Source organism: Carcharodon carcharias, chromosome 3, assembly GCF_017639515.1.
Source record: "Carcharodon carcharias isolate sCarCar2 chromosome 3, sCarCar2.pri, whole genome shotgun sequence".
Classification (NCBI taxonomy): Eukaryota; Metazoa; Chordata; class Chondrichthyes; order Lamniformes; family Lamnidae; genus Carcharodon; species Carcharodon carcharias.
Window position 1 is genome coordinate 197,129,137 of NC_054469.1, and position 14,165 is coordinate 197,143,301.

The window sequence follows — 14,165 nt, forward strand, 5'->3', positions numbered from 1 at the left end:
TTGCTAACTTCATATCCTGCCTGGGATGTACAGTTTTGGGCAGGAAGGGAAAAGATTCCTTGGGTATATTATTAAATTCAGTTCTCTTCCTATTTTTCTCTTAAGGACTGTACAGCATACTCGCTAATTTGCCAATATCTGCCATGATTCCCCAGATAGCGAATTGTTATCAATTGTGCAACAATGAGACACTGACTGCAGAGAGGGAGAGTAAAGCATAGGGAGGTGCTCCTGGGCCAAAGGCAAGCACTGGTAGCTCTCAATGAGGGACTGTGATGATAAAATACATAATGGAGCAGAACTTGATGGAGTAGTCATCTGACAACAAATGCCTTTAGTTAGATTTCATCCTGCATCTTTCAGCTCGAAGTTTTTTGTGTCATAGCTTGCTGAAAGCCTGAGTGGATAATGTTGTTGTGAGGGCAAGGGGCATCTGGAAGCTTACTGAATGGCAGGCTGGTTACCCAACTTTTTATTTCCCTCTTGATGTACAGAAGGTACTAGCTGCCCTCTTTTTGCACTTCCCCAGCGAAACTTGATTTTTGTTGAGAACCCAAATTACAAACACACGGAGAATTATATGGGGATAAGCTCTCTCCTGGACAGGCGTATACACTCTAAACTTGATCGCCCAGATTTTTTCATCTCCAGATCGTCAGAGATTGAACATATCCCCAAGCTACACACTGGGACACCTCAGAAGTCCCAATGCATTGACTCCCTGGGTATTACCCAGAAAGTTTGAAGTTCCAATGGGCAATTCCCCTGTTTCCCAGGATGCTTTGAAAAAGCCTTCAACTCTGAGTTAAGGGTTGGAGATTTCGGACTGTTCCGACTTACTTAGCTAGATAGTTGCCCAGGAAATGTTAGACAAGAAAATCCTAATTTAACTCTTGGGTAACTATACAGCTGACCACCCCCACACCCCCATCCATCACTCACTCTGATCCTCTTGAGTCCCCCCTTGAACCCACAACTCACCCCCACCCCAGACTACCTCCCCACCCAACCTGACCTGACCTCACTATCACCCACCCATGAGCCCTCAACTCCCCACCTTAACCCCTGACTCCCCCGGCCTGATGCGACTTCATCAGCTGACTTCCCCCATTCCCCTCAACATCCCCCAACCAACCCAACCTGACCATACCCGACCTCACCACCTGACTCCTTCCCAGCCCCCTCAACTCCCCAGACCTCAACAAACCTCCAATCCAACCTCACTTGACCTCACCAACTAATACCTCCCCCCCTGACCTGACCTGACCACCCTACCCACCTACCACCTTACCCACCTGCTGCCCTGACACCCTATCCACCTGCTACCCTACCCACCTATCAGCCTACCAATCCACTCACCTGCCACCCTACCCACCTACCATCCTATCCACCTACTACTTCACCCACCTAGCACTCTACCTCACCCACTCTACCCCCTTACCAACCTACACAATTCACCCATTCACTCATACACTAACGAACTGAAAAGCTGTTTAAATGTCCCAGCTTTTCAATGTGTTAGTGAACGCTTACCAGAGTGCAGCAGCTAGTGATGTAAAAGGGGGACGTGGCTTGCCTTCTCCCCAAGATCCAGCACTACAAGGAATTGGATTGAAGGTAGAAGAAGAAGCTGGGATTGGAAGGCCCGGCCGTGGCACAGAAAAGAAGGAGCGGAGCAGCAATGGATGGTGATTGTCGCTGCTCAGAAGAGTCGGGCGGATACTGCCTGACTAAGAGCACTGCTGCAGCTACAGGCTGGATGGGCCCTTTGTCATTGAATTCCAGATGAGATGTTTTTATTTTATCCTTCTGTAGTTATCTGCATGTTGTCGCCTATTCCCTTTGTACATTTTTTTTTGCTCTTTAATGTAAAGCAAAACTTGCAAATACTAGCACAGGAACAATTATCTCAGTTACAAATTAAATGAATACACAAAGGTTAGGATGGATACAAAATTAAGTATCCGGCGACTGGGTGCATGAGTTAATCACCATTTTAAAAGCAACCCCTGAAGTTTCACAATGTGCAGACTTCCTTCAGGCAAGGTATTAGGGATAGTTGAGTGAAGTACCTTCTGACTCAAGGCAATTCCTGTAGAATCCAATCCATCTATAAATCCAATTCCAGAACTGACAAGATCTATTTATCAAAAATTTTGATTGACCAGTTTTAGCTGTTACTTTTAGTTTAGCAATAGTGATTGACATTTTACCACATCCAGTTTTGCTTGCCATTTCTTCATAGTGCAATTACATCAATAGAGGAAGGTGCAAAGGAAAACTACAAAGGGGGTTTCTGGATTTAAGAGATGATACAACACAAAAGGAGGCCCATTATGCCTATGCTGGCTCTTTAAAAGAGCCATCCAATTAGTTCCACCCCTCTACTCTTTCACCATAGCCCTCTTTTGCCTTCAAGTATTTATCCAATTCCCTTTTGGAACTTACTATCGAATCTGATTTCACAACCCTTCCAGGCTGTGCAATCCAGATTATAACTAATTGCTTAAAAGAAATTCTCTCTATTTCGCCTTTGGTTCTTCTGCCAATTTTGGGAAAGAAACTAATCTTATTCTCTTTGAGGAAACATAGAAACAGGAAATCTGATGTTTTTTTTAAAAAAGAAACTTGTTTTCTATCCCCTTGTTTGGTATCTTCAAGAAACAGGCTATTGCCAGGCAGAGAGGGCAGGCAGCCAACCTGTTCATTTGCCTCTGCTAATACCAATTTGTAAAATTCAGAACACACAGTGATTGCACAACCTTCAAGTTCCTTCATGAGGAATTGGCTGCCGACTTTTTAGTACTTTCCTTTGCTGGCATGACAGTTAAGAGATGATTATATAGAGAGTTCTAGCTGTTAACTGATGTCTTATCATTCTTCTAACTGTACTGCTGATGACTAAGCCTCTCAGAGAAGGGTACTTGGTCTGTTCTATGCTTTGGTCTCATCAATGCTCTGTTGGAACTCATTAGGCATGATGTAACAGTCTTTGCTAAAAAGACCACCTTCCACATGGTGATTAATATACATCTGATGAAGTAAGTAGTGACTAAATCACCTTGGATAGAAAGAGTTGTAATTGGGTAGTACGTGGGCAACATGTGACATTTTTAGCATTGAGAAGGCAGTGACAATAATTCAGTCAAGAACATTTGCTCATTCTCTTGCCTAGCCATGTTAACTTTATAAAGGTGCCACACTCTCAGTGAGAAATGCTCAATACACTGGCTTTCAAATGACTTCTGAACTATGCTGGTGAAACAACTAAATGGCTGAAAAATCATCAGGAATGTGAATCAAGAAAGTTAATTTTTGTTTAATCAGGGTGCAGCTTTCTACTCCATTACTTTTATCCACATAGAGGAAAACCACCTATTATTCCTGGAATGAATGTGGTCTTAAGCTCTTGAAAGAGAATTTAACTCAACAGGTGAGTGAGCCCCTCACTCAGACAGCCTCCTTTTTGTGCCCCATCAACTGTTTACCTGTTAATGATGTCTGTTTAAGTGCTCCTATAGTTGATGCCATTACAAGGAGCAGTTTCTGGAGAGGATGAAGCGATCCTTCAGTAGTTTCTCTCTGCTGAATTGGGATGTCTTCAGAATTATGTGGATTATGTAATTGTCATGAAAAGCCAATTCCAGACAAAAATTACTTAGGGAATATTGAACTTTTTAAGGAAGACGTGTAAATTTTTAAAGAAATATAAGCAAGGACACTGAGCAAAAGATGGCTGATAATGTAAAGTGACCACTTTCTGGAAAATTTCTATGTGAATTATACTGACAGATCTGTCGAGAGAACATGGGATATTGCATCTAAAAAGGTGTCATGGCTTCCTTCAAGCAGACACACTTGAAAGGCAGATAGGAAAGATACAAAGGACTGAACTTCAATCTCCTGTGGTTGCAGAAACAAAAGACTGATTACCACGTCTCAGCAGTCATGTAAAACCCATCTCCAGTTGATTCATATCTCAGAATATGTAAAATGGTTGGAGATCAAAGAAAATAGACTCTGGGCGGAAGACATGTTTTTGTTCCCTTTACAGGAATACACAAGGGAAAATGGGTTAAGAAGCTAGCTGCAGAGCAGTGCTAGGTTGCTAGTGTGCTGGTGCACTGTGTGAGACACAGCAAGAAGACAACTAGTCATCCCTGCAATTGCAGGTAAAGTCTCTCTCTCTCTTTGTGTTGCTGGGGGTACTTAAAGCAGAAGCCACAATCAAAAAGGAAATAGAACAGCTTCTTCAGCTATCCTGCAGAACCAAGTGTTTCCAAGCCCACTGTGAAATTGCCAATCAGTTCTACTAAAATCACTCAACTTAATGGCCACAACGTTTCTCCATCTACACCACATGGACAAGCCAAAGACTGATATGTATATCTTTTTAAAACTTTATTTGGACTCTTAACTTCTCATTTCTGATCTGGGTGTAAGTGTGTTGCATTTTAATTATTTTTCTTGAGTTTTAATAACTAATAAACTACTCTTTCTTTCATTCAAGAAAGCCAATTAAACTGACTCCTTCTAAAAACAAATTGGACTGGAAAATGTGTCCACAGGGGAAGGGATCCCTCTTAAATTAACTTTGTTGTGACCATCTGAGGGAGTTGAATAAAGAAGGCGAGTCAGCTCATTCCTCCTCACCCAGGAGCATAACAAAATTGGGGTCCCGTTTGGAAAGTTAACCAAGTGGGAGACCTTGCCCAGGGACCAGTTGTAACATATTATAAATTTTGATTGGAAAGTAAACTGAACTGTAGAAATGACACTAGGCCATTTTCTAGTCCTCCGCACACCCAAAGTGAGAGGCTGGATAATCAATAGACATTGGTTCCCAGACATCACCAGCATACTCAGTGCTGGTTGTGCCTCCATAGGCAGCTCAGTCAGGCAAAGACTTCAGCTTCTGGCTGCTGCCATGCTTAGCAGCTACTCTCAGGTAAAACGGAGGGATAGGGTTGGAGTGAGAGAGGGCATAGGGGATTGTGGATCCTACTCCTTTGGTTCTGGATGAATGTACTTGATGTTTGGGTGTCACCTGCTTGGGCAGCTGAAAATTTATGAACTATACTGATATGTTTTGTGCCCATTTTATATCTGAAACTTGGGTACAATGCATACCAATTTCTACACCCCCCCCCCCCCCCCCACCACCCCCCCCCACCCCCCCCCCCACCCCCACCCCCGCAATCTCTGATAGTACTTACCTGCAGGGCTATATGAGAATGCCTTGCTCTGTGCCTGGGTCCATCCTCTGCAAGTCAAAGTCACAGAGCTGGCCGTCAGTCTCCCACAAGGGGTTGGAGAGCTTTGCCAAGATTTTCATCTCTGGGGACATACTTGCTATAGCTTCAACTCATCATTCTCCAATAAAGCAGAATAGCATGTGTATGTAGAAAGCCATAGATTAGGAATATATAAGGGAAGTTAGGCTCTTACATTCAAGCGCAATAGACTTATAGAATAAGTTCAAAGGGAAACCATTTGAAACAAACAGCATGAATGGATTCAAGAGAGGTGTATTTCTGAAAAGAGAAATGATTGAGGAAAGTAAGATTGATTTATGAAAAAGGCATGGGCTTGTTTGAACCAGATGACTTTCCCTCTGCTTCAAAACATTCTTATATTCTTTTGCCACATCAACCACCAGCAGCAAAGCTTCACACAGCACATGTTGTCTGTAAAGCTCTCTCCTTTTTAACACTTTGCTGTTCATGGGAGTTCGCTGTGTACAAATTGGCTGCCACATTTCTAACATTGTAACAGAGACTATATTTCAAAAGCACTTCATTGGCTCAAAAGGACTTTTAGATGTCCAGTGGTCATGAAAGGCGCTTTGTAAATGCTAGTCTTTCTTTCCTACACCATAATACAAAAGTCACTACAGAGGTGAGCATTACTTTCTATATAGGGTTGGGAGAAGGTGGCATTATATCATAAAAAGAATTAAAACCCCAGGGCAAATTTTGCCAAATATTTCAGTGAACCCAGAAACATCTGTTATTTACTTCAGCATTATCCTGCGTATAAAAAAAATGCAGTTGGCAAGGAGAAAGGAAGTGAAGCAGAATGCCTTTCATCCACAAGAGTGAGTACAGAAGCAAGCAAGTTACACAGCACCTTATAAACACTGGATAGATCTCCAATGGAGTATCGTGCCCAAAGCTGGGCGCTACAATTTAAGAAGGATATCAAGGCCTCGAGAAGGTGCAGAGCAAACTTACCATAATGGCACCGTAGTGAGGGACTTGATTTATGTGAAGAGACTAGAGAATCTAATGGATTTAATAGAGGTGGTCAAAATCATGAAGGGTTTTGATAGAGTAAATTAGGATAATTGTTTCCATTGGCAGGAGGGTTGGTAACCAGAAGACACAGATTTAAAATAATTGGTAAAAGAACCAGAGAGATGAGTTTTCTTTAAATGCTATGAGTTATTGTGATCTGCAAAGCTTTACCTGTAAGATGGTGGAAGCAAAGCCACTATATACTCTCAAAAGGAATTTCATACATACTTTAAAGGAAATTATTGCAGGACTAGAATCTTGGAATCTTTAGGGAAAAGCAGAGAGGAAGGTAGTGGCAGCAATTGAGAGGGTTGTTTATTGTGAGGTCAGGTGGAGCCCTCTTGTCTCTCCCATGTTCAGAAGCAAGTAACTTACAGTTTTTTTATGTACCATTCTGTAGGATTGTATGCAGCCTGTGATGGTGATTGCTGCCTTAGGGCAAACCAACCTTGCAGTGGAGATCTCAAAGCAGGCATTAGGTCCCTTATTTGCATATTCAAAAGCCCATCACCAGCCTCAGACATGAGTACCAGACCCTTCATTTGTTTGTCCTTACCCAATATGGCAGGTGGTATACTTTTGATCCGCACATGCTTTCTGTCTGGCATTTTGGGAACTTTCTGAAAAATGGATGGCTGATGACTACCACTGATGATGTACAGAAACTAGACAAGAGCATACATACTGTGTTTAACCATTAAGGGTGGATATTATAAATTTAAATGGATGGATGGAAAATCCTGCAGGGCCTGATGTGATTCTGATTTCAAAAAAACTCTGCATCTGAAATATAAAATCTACCTTTGTGTTTCCAAAACAACAAACTGCAGCACATGCAGCATCCTAGGAAATTCAATTGTTTATTTTGTGGCAAGAGAGAATAAATCCACACTCTGGTAATAAATCTTCTTTTATTGTAAACTGCATAATTTTAAGGACATTTACTCAAGATATTTCAATGTTGTAAAGGAACATTTCCACAACACACAGACGTGCATTTTCCATTAAATATATACGTAAGAAATCAAAAATGGTAAAACTTTTTTTTTACATATATAAAATGCTTCCTGGTAAATTCTTCTCAACATCATAATGACACAACATTGACATAATACTGGCTGTTTGGCGTATTTCACAAATCACCACTAATGCAATATAGATATCTTACTCTACATAGAGTCAAAGACAAGACCATATGTTTAGTTTGACAGAAATGTACTCTTTCTGTTTAAGTATGATAGATATTGATGAACTATGGCGTTACTGGCATCATGATGTATGTTTTATCTATCAAGCAAAGTATGAGGCTGAAGGGTCAGATCTCAAAGGGAATGCAATTTGAGATTTTAACAGCTCTAGAACAAATTGATTTCTGGCTTCTTGAATGGACCTAAGCTGATTTTCCATTTGTTTCTGACACATGCACATGCACACACATACACAAAATATGTACGATCTGCCCTCTCTTAGTGTATCCGTGATCCGTTTCACCACTCTGGTAACAAAGAGTGATGGTCAATCTCATGACGTTCTGCCACAACCAAAGCTTTGGCAGAAGTATGATCTCTGATAAGTCATATTAACCATGAGATGGTCCAGCTCCCAGTGGAGGTAACATTGTGGCTACATCACTGCTTTCAGTGATGCGGAAACACAAGACATTTTTCCACAAAGTAATGCCCAAGAAATCAGAAAACAATTTGGTCTAGCTAAAGATTAATTGAGGCCAGAGAGTAGCAGGAAGTTACATAGGCAGCAGATAGAACAATTTGGGAAGAGGGCAGCTCGGGTTACTGCTGGTTCCAGTTTTTTCTCACAGCCCTGTTTAGTTACAGTCGTAAACAAAGTCGTAGTTGCTCGGCTCCTTGGGGATGGGAGGCGGGGCTTCTGGAATTTGAATATTCTCTAAGTCGAGAAGGCGAAGCTTCATCTCCATGCTGAGGAGCGTGTCGAGGTCGTTCTTCGTTAGCTCGCTCATCATCTCCTTCCCGAGCAGAGCGTTCAGCCCATCTGTCCACACGCAGTACTAGAAAAGAGAAAGGAACGTTGCTGAGAACGTTCAACATCCTATACTCATTGACTTAATTTTCTTGCTTTTTCAATGATGACTCTTAGTATGGATCTGTCAGGGGTTCTACAAAGAAGCTTCAGAATCAATGGCAAGACAATCACCAAATTCACAGTGCTGTCACCCCCACCTCGTTTCTTGCATTCCATCACAAATCAGTAGCTGGCATCGCCGAGAATTCTCAATATAATGCAATTCTAAATACATCAATTGTCTGTGCTGATTCCCACTGACGGAAGTTATTTAGCATTCGGAATTTTAGTTTTGCTGATTAATAAAATGTCATTCCATATTAAAAGTGTTGTATTATTCATGGGAAGATAGATCGGTGCAGGATAACTAAAAAAAAAGTTTACCAAGAATTTACAGAACAGAGAAAGACCATTTGGTTCAACTGGTCTGTGCTGGTGTTTGTGCTCCACATGAGCCTCCTCCCACCCACCTTCACCTAACTTCCTTCATATCCTTCTATTCCTTTCTCCCTCAAGTATTTATCTAGCTTCTTCTTAAAGGTGTCTAATGCTTAGATTCTAAGCTTTTCTTCTCAACCACTCCATGTGGTAGCAAGTTCCATTTTCTAATTACCCTGGATAAAGAAGTTTGTCCTGAACTCTTTATTGGATTTTGGTGACTATCAGTAGGATTTTCTGTTTTGGGTCAACTTGGGGTCAAATGCAGTTCTGACCCCACACTTTGCCGGGAGCAGTCACCTGACATTAATTTTGCCTGGATTGGTCAGTTACTGACCATATGACGTACTTGCTGTCCAATTAAGGAGGCTGGGCAGACTCTCAAACTATAGGGCCAACAGGAAGCCCTCCAGGACGCAAGGAGCTGCAGCCTGCCATTGCAGGTAAGGGAGCGAGAATGCGCCTCCATCTTGAGGCTCCTTTTTAGCACTTTTTAAGACTTTTGAAATAAAAATTGGCCACAACTTTTGGATCACCATTACAGGGTTATGGAAAGGAAAGCCTTCCACAGGGCATCTTGTGCTGCAGCTGTGGCCAGAAGGCAGGGGTCAAAGTCACCCTAGGGCACTACCTGCTCTGCTGCCAGGAGGTCTCCCCAGGCAGCTGACATGTCCCAATGCTCCTAACACCACATGGAGCCCATAGCCCAAATTTCCAATGTGCAGGTGGGCAGTCATTCCACCCCAATTCCAGCCTCCGAGAATTGTCTCATGGCTAGAGTGGGGTTGCAAATTGGCAGGCCGGCTGAATGTACACACCCCACCTGTGTTACTCGTTCCCACCCCCACCCAACTTGGGGTCAAAATACTGCCCTATCTTATATTGATGATCCCTAGTTTTGGACTGCTCACAGTGGAAACATTTTCTCTATTGCTATTCTACCAAATCCTGTCAGAATCTTAAAGACCTCTGTTGAACCATCCCTCAACCATCTCCTTTCTAGAGAAAGCCCCAGGCCATTCCATATTTACTGATAGTTTTAACCTGAGAGTTACGGTATCACCCTTGTAAATCTTCTTTTTGCAGTTTCTTTGCATCATTTCTGTAATATGGAAACTAATTACTGTCCATCTCAATTATTGATCAATATATTTCCTTGTAGCAAAATTTGACTGCAAATATTAATTTGACCTGGGTAGTGAGTTTACTGATTTATTAATAGTCAGTGAGTGCATAATTTGGTCGGTATAATGATGAATGTGTCAATGTGTGTTTGTTCAAGGCTACTTGTTTGTTAGGGCTGCACCTCATTTAAATGGAACTCATGGTTATTGAATAATGAACCAAAAATAAGACAGCTAATTTTTCACATATTTAAGTGCTTTTTATTTTCTAGTTATGAACCATTTCACAGATTTTCCCTCCTTTAGGAGGGATAAAAGGACTTTCTTTTTTTATCTAACTCAGTTATTCCTTGCTTTCCCTGGCTTCCATGGGTCTTGGACCAATAAGGAGATGGGCAGGGATATGGTTCTGTGACCTCCAATAATACTAGGCTTACCAGCCAATAGGAAGTAAACAAGGTGGTGTCACTTCTCTTATTAGCAAACTGCTTGATCTTTCTCTGATGCTCCCACATAGTGATGACGATGTTCTGCTAGTCCATGACATCCAAATAATTTTGTGGAATTAATAAGTTATAACTTGCAAGTTAGTCTTTCAATTGCCAAAATTGAATCCCACTTAGAATTAGTGCTCTTCCCACTTTCCGTCTGCCATGAGCCCCCTCGCATCATTTTCTAAGTTGAAAGGCACCGGGCTGCATTTTGCAGGTGGGGTGGGCTGCTCACTCCACCCTGGTAGGAAAACTGGCCAGAAGCCATGCATGCCCAGAATAACCTGCCCTGCAGCCATAACATTCTGTGGTCGGACTAAAGTGCTTGAGAGTGGGACTTCCGCCCCTCAGTGGGATGAAGTCCTGCCCTTGGGAACTGCCAGCCAATCTGATTAGTTGCCAGCTCCAGCTGTCCCAGCAGTGCCAGAGTTCAGCAGTGGGTTTTGGAGGGCAAGTGGCGCAGACGGAAGAGGAGAGGTGACACCCCGGGGGTGTGCCCCCGATGCACAAATGGCATCTTCTGAATGAAGTTCCCCCACTTTCCTTCTCTCCTTTTTTCACATAGGTCATAAAAAATGGCCTGCGCACTCCAGCCCGCTTGCCCACATCAGCTGTATTATGCCAAGGGCAGCATATTATCCAAGCCAATAGGCTGGCTAACAAGCCTAATAGACCTTTAATTATTTATTTACATATGGTGGGTGGGCGCGAGTGTATTATGGGGATAAGCTCGGGGGTGGGCAGGAAGGTGGTGGGCTAGCCACCTGACCTATTTTACATGCCCCCATACCATGCGCTCCCATCCCAACCAGTTGCCGAAAACATGCCCCCTGTGCGGGAGCCACAGCTGTAAAATCTAACCGCAGTCTCCAAACTTTCAATAATGTGGAATTTACATCTGATCATCGGTCACTCTGTTTTAAGACAGCATGAAAAGTAATTTTCAACCTCAAGAGGAATCCCCTATTAGAGAGCCTCAGCATAACATATACCCTAGCTTTGATATGAACAGTGTCTCACTTGAATGGGCCGAGTATGTAGCTCACCCCCAAGAGTTAGGAGCCAGATAACCATCAGCGATGTAGTTACCTGAGAGTTATCTGTCATCGCTGAAATCAGGATACATATATTTAAGCTGAGGTAGGTAGCATTATTTTTATATCATGCATTTGAATTTTTCACTATAGCTTTGAATCATCACTTTTACTCTTGAATCTTTTTGATTTAAAGTTGGGGTGGGGGAGGAGGGTTGGAGAGCCTTATAAAAGTTGGAAATGCATGCACAATTCAATAGTGCAATGAAATCCAGGTAGATGACCTACTAATTCTGCCAAGATAGTGCTGTATGTGGCGCATGACAGAGAATAACCTGCTACGACCGGACAGAGATGCAAGCTATAATTCTGGTTTTAGAATCAGCGTAGATAGAATGCTTTGTAAAGAAAACCTATTGGCTTTAAGCTATTGTTACTTTTGGTCACTGAGAGATTACACTAATTTACTTATACAGTACCACAAATAACGGCAACAAAATGTCCAGGAAAGGCATATGGAAGCATACTTGAGTGTAAAGTCAGTGACAGAGATGTTTTATGGAGATCCTCCATAATGAAAGAGGCTTAACTGGGATAGATCACCACAGGTAATGCTTCAGAAAGGTCAGAATGAGGGATTAGAATCGTTATCTTAAAAAGGGATTCCAAAGCTCTGACACTGGCAGGAGCTGGTTTTCGGAGCAGTGTGTAGAGGGCGGGATGGTAAGTTTCAGTTTGGAAACCTGGAAGGCTGGGTTTACATGCATGTTTTGGAAGTTTCACTGCCTCCTGGGACTTGGAGAAAGAAGGGAACAGATGATTACAGTGATGGATTTAGATAAGAAAAGGCTTGAGGGCATAGACTGGTTGGGCCAAATCGCCTGTTTCTGTGCTGTATCTCCTATGTAATCCTATGGTTGGCTGCTGACCCTCTATGCCACCTCTGTTAAAATCAGAAGTGGACGTTTTGGAGGCAGGTTGGGGTCAGGTTTGAGACTTCTAAAATTTTTACTTCTCACACAATACCAACCCAGCCATTTTAGGGGTTAAAATTATCCTCCGTGTATGTACTGTCATGAAACTATTAACGTATATATTACTGGAAAATATTTTTCTTTTAAAATAGAGGTTTAGTCTATGGGTGTGTCTTAATTGGATTAAAGCCAGCTAGTCTGGGTGCTTTGATGTGTATTAGTTTTGATATGTAAGAGACATAGCCTGCATTTGCATTTTTTGAACAGAGCATTCAAGAAGTGGGGTGAAAACAGTGCCTATTTAGCAGATACCAAGCCATATGTTTATATTACTAATAAAATTGGTACTATGAAAGAGATTTTATTGTTAGAAGAGGCTAGTGATACAATGAGAATTTACAGTCAGTGGATGGTGATAGGTATAACTTCAGCAGTCTTCGGGTGTGCAGGGCAGAGGCAATGTGAGATCAAAAGGCAGCTGTAAGCCTCCAACTGTCTCCACAGGAACCAAAATGAAAAGAATCTCATTTTGAATTCATAAGGTGAAAATGCTTTGCCTGGCGTCTGGTTAAGTCTATGGGTTGCTGTTGCCTTAATGGAGATTAGTTTGGGAATTTGTTTAAAAGTTATGATAGGAGTAATTTGAAGCCATATGCATATATATATTGACCCGTGTAAATGAATAAAATATTTAATTTATTTTAATTTAATGTAAAACCTTGATTACTGAATTTAGAGTCACATCTCAAACATAACATTTAAAATTATAGATTATGACAGTTGTTTAAAGTTTCCCTCTGGGATTTTTAAATAACTCCGCTTTACCAACTGCATTGGTCATAACAGTACTGCTTTCAAAAAGAAACATAACTTAAACTACAATTGTTGGCACTATTTTTGTTTGGGTTACTTGTGATATTTTAAATAGTGAGTGCCGATGGCATCTTTATGGGTACTGGTAACTGGGAGGCTAATAGTATGATGGAGATGGATTAGTACTTGCAAATGACACAGTGAGATTACTAATACATTCTGAGTTCATGACAGAATCTATGGGGGTTAGCTTGGCTTCCTCACACTGCTGAATTCAGTAATTCATGATATTATTCCTGCTTACTGATTAAAGACAATATTTTAACAAAAATAAAAATGAAGAGACATGGAAAAGGATATCAGAATTAATCACATCACATTACAGGTGTTCTTTTAAATACAGAAGTGTCCTTACGATATCATTTGTTCTTTGAGTTCAGTTGAAGACGATTGCTATTCTCAATTCAGTATACCTCACTCATTAGCTTCATCTGTTCAAAGGAAAAGTGCTACTGCGGACTTAGTTCACTATGTAACCTGCTGATTCTGTTTTGCTGCAGTGTTAAGTTCAGTTATTTAGAATTAATGTTCTGGTATTTGTCATGCTGAATTGTATTGGTTTTAGGCATAATTTATTCAGAGCTGTAAATTCAAACAAATACACTAAAAATGATGCATGTGCTGTTTAGTTTATGCAAAAAAACTGCTTGCAGGGTTATCTATGATCAGAGTTCCTGTACAGTTTACACTCACCCTTCACAGGACATTGTGAAAGATCAGGCAAATTAGAGATGCCCAAGCAGATCCTGACTGGGTTTCATTACTAAAGGAGAGGCAATATTTAACATGCCTTGTATATGCTTCTTGTGAGACTCCTTAAGGCAAATTTTACACTGGGCCTACTGTTCTTACACATATCAGTTTACATCCCAGTAAGCTCATGCATCAGAAAGCT

At 41.5% G+C, this 14,165-nt stretch overlaps 1 protein-coding gene across 6 annotated transcripts in view; it reads right to left on the bottom strand.

The window, feature by feature from the left end:
- Window positions 1-7,193: 7,193 nt before the first annotated feature.
- Window positions 7,194-14,165, bottom strand: part of elmo1 (engulfment and cell motility 1 (ced-12 homolog, C. elegans)) — a 277,120-nt gene continuing 270,148 nt past the window's right edge. For all 6 annotated transcript variants that reach the window (XM_041184319.1, XM_041184321.1, XM_041184320.1 and 3 more), the window contains one exon: window positions 7,194-8,322. In XM_041184319.1, coding sequence (XP_041040253.1) covers window positions 8,122-8,322 — 201 coding nt within the window. In that variant the 3' untranslated portion in view covers window positions 7,194-8,121. The remainder of the gene's footprint in view (window positions 8,323-14,165) is intronic.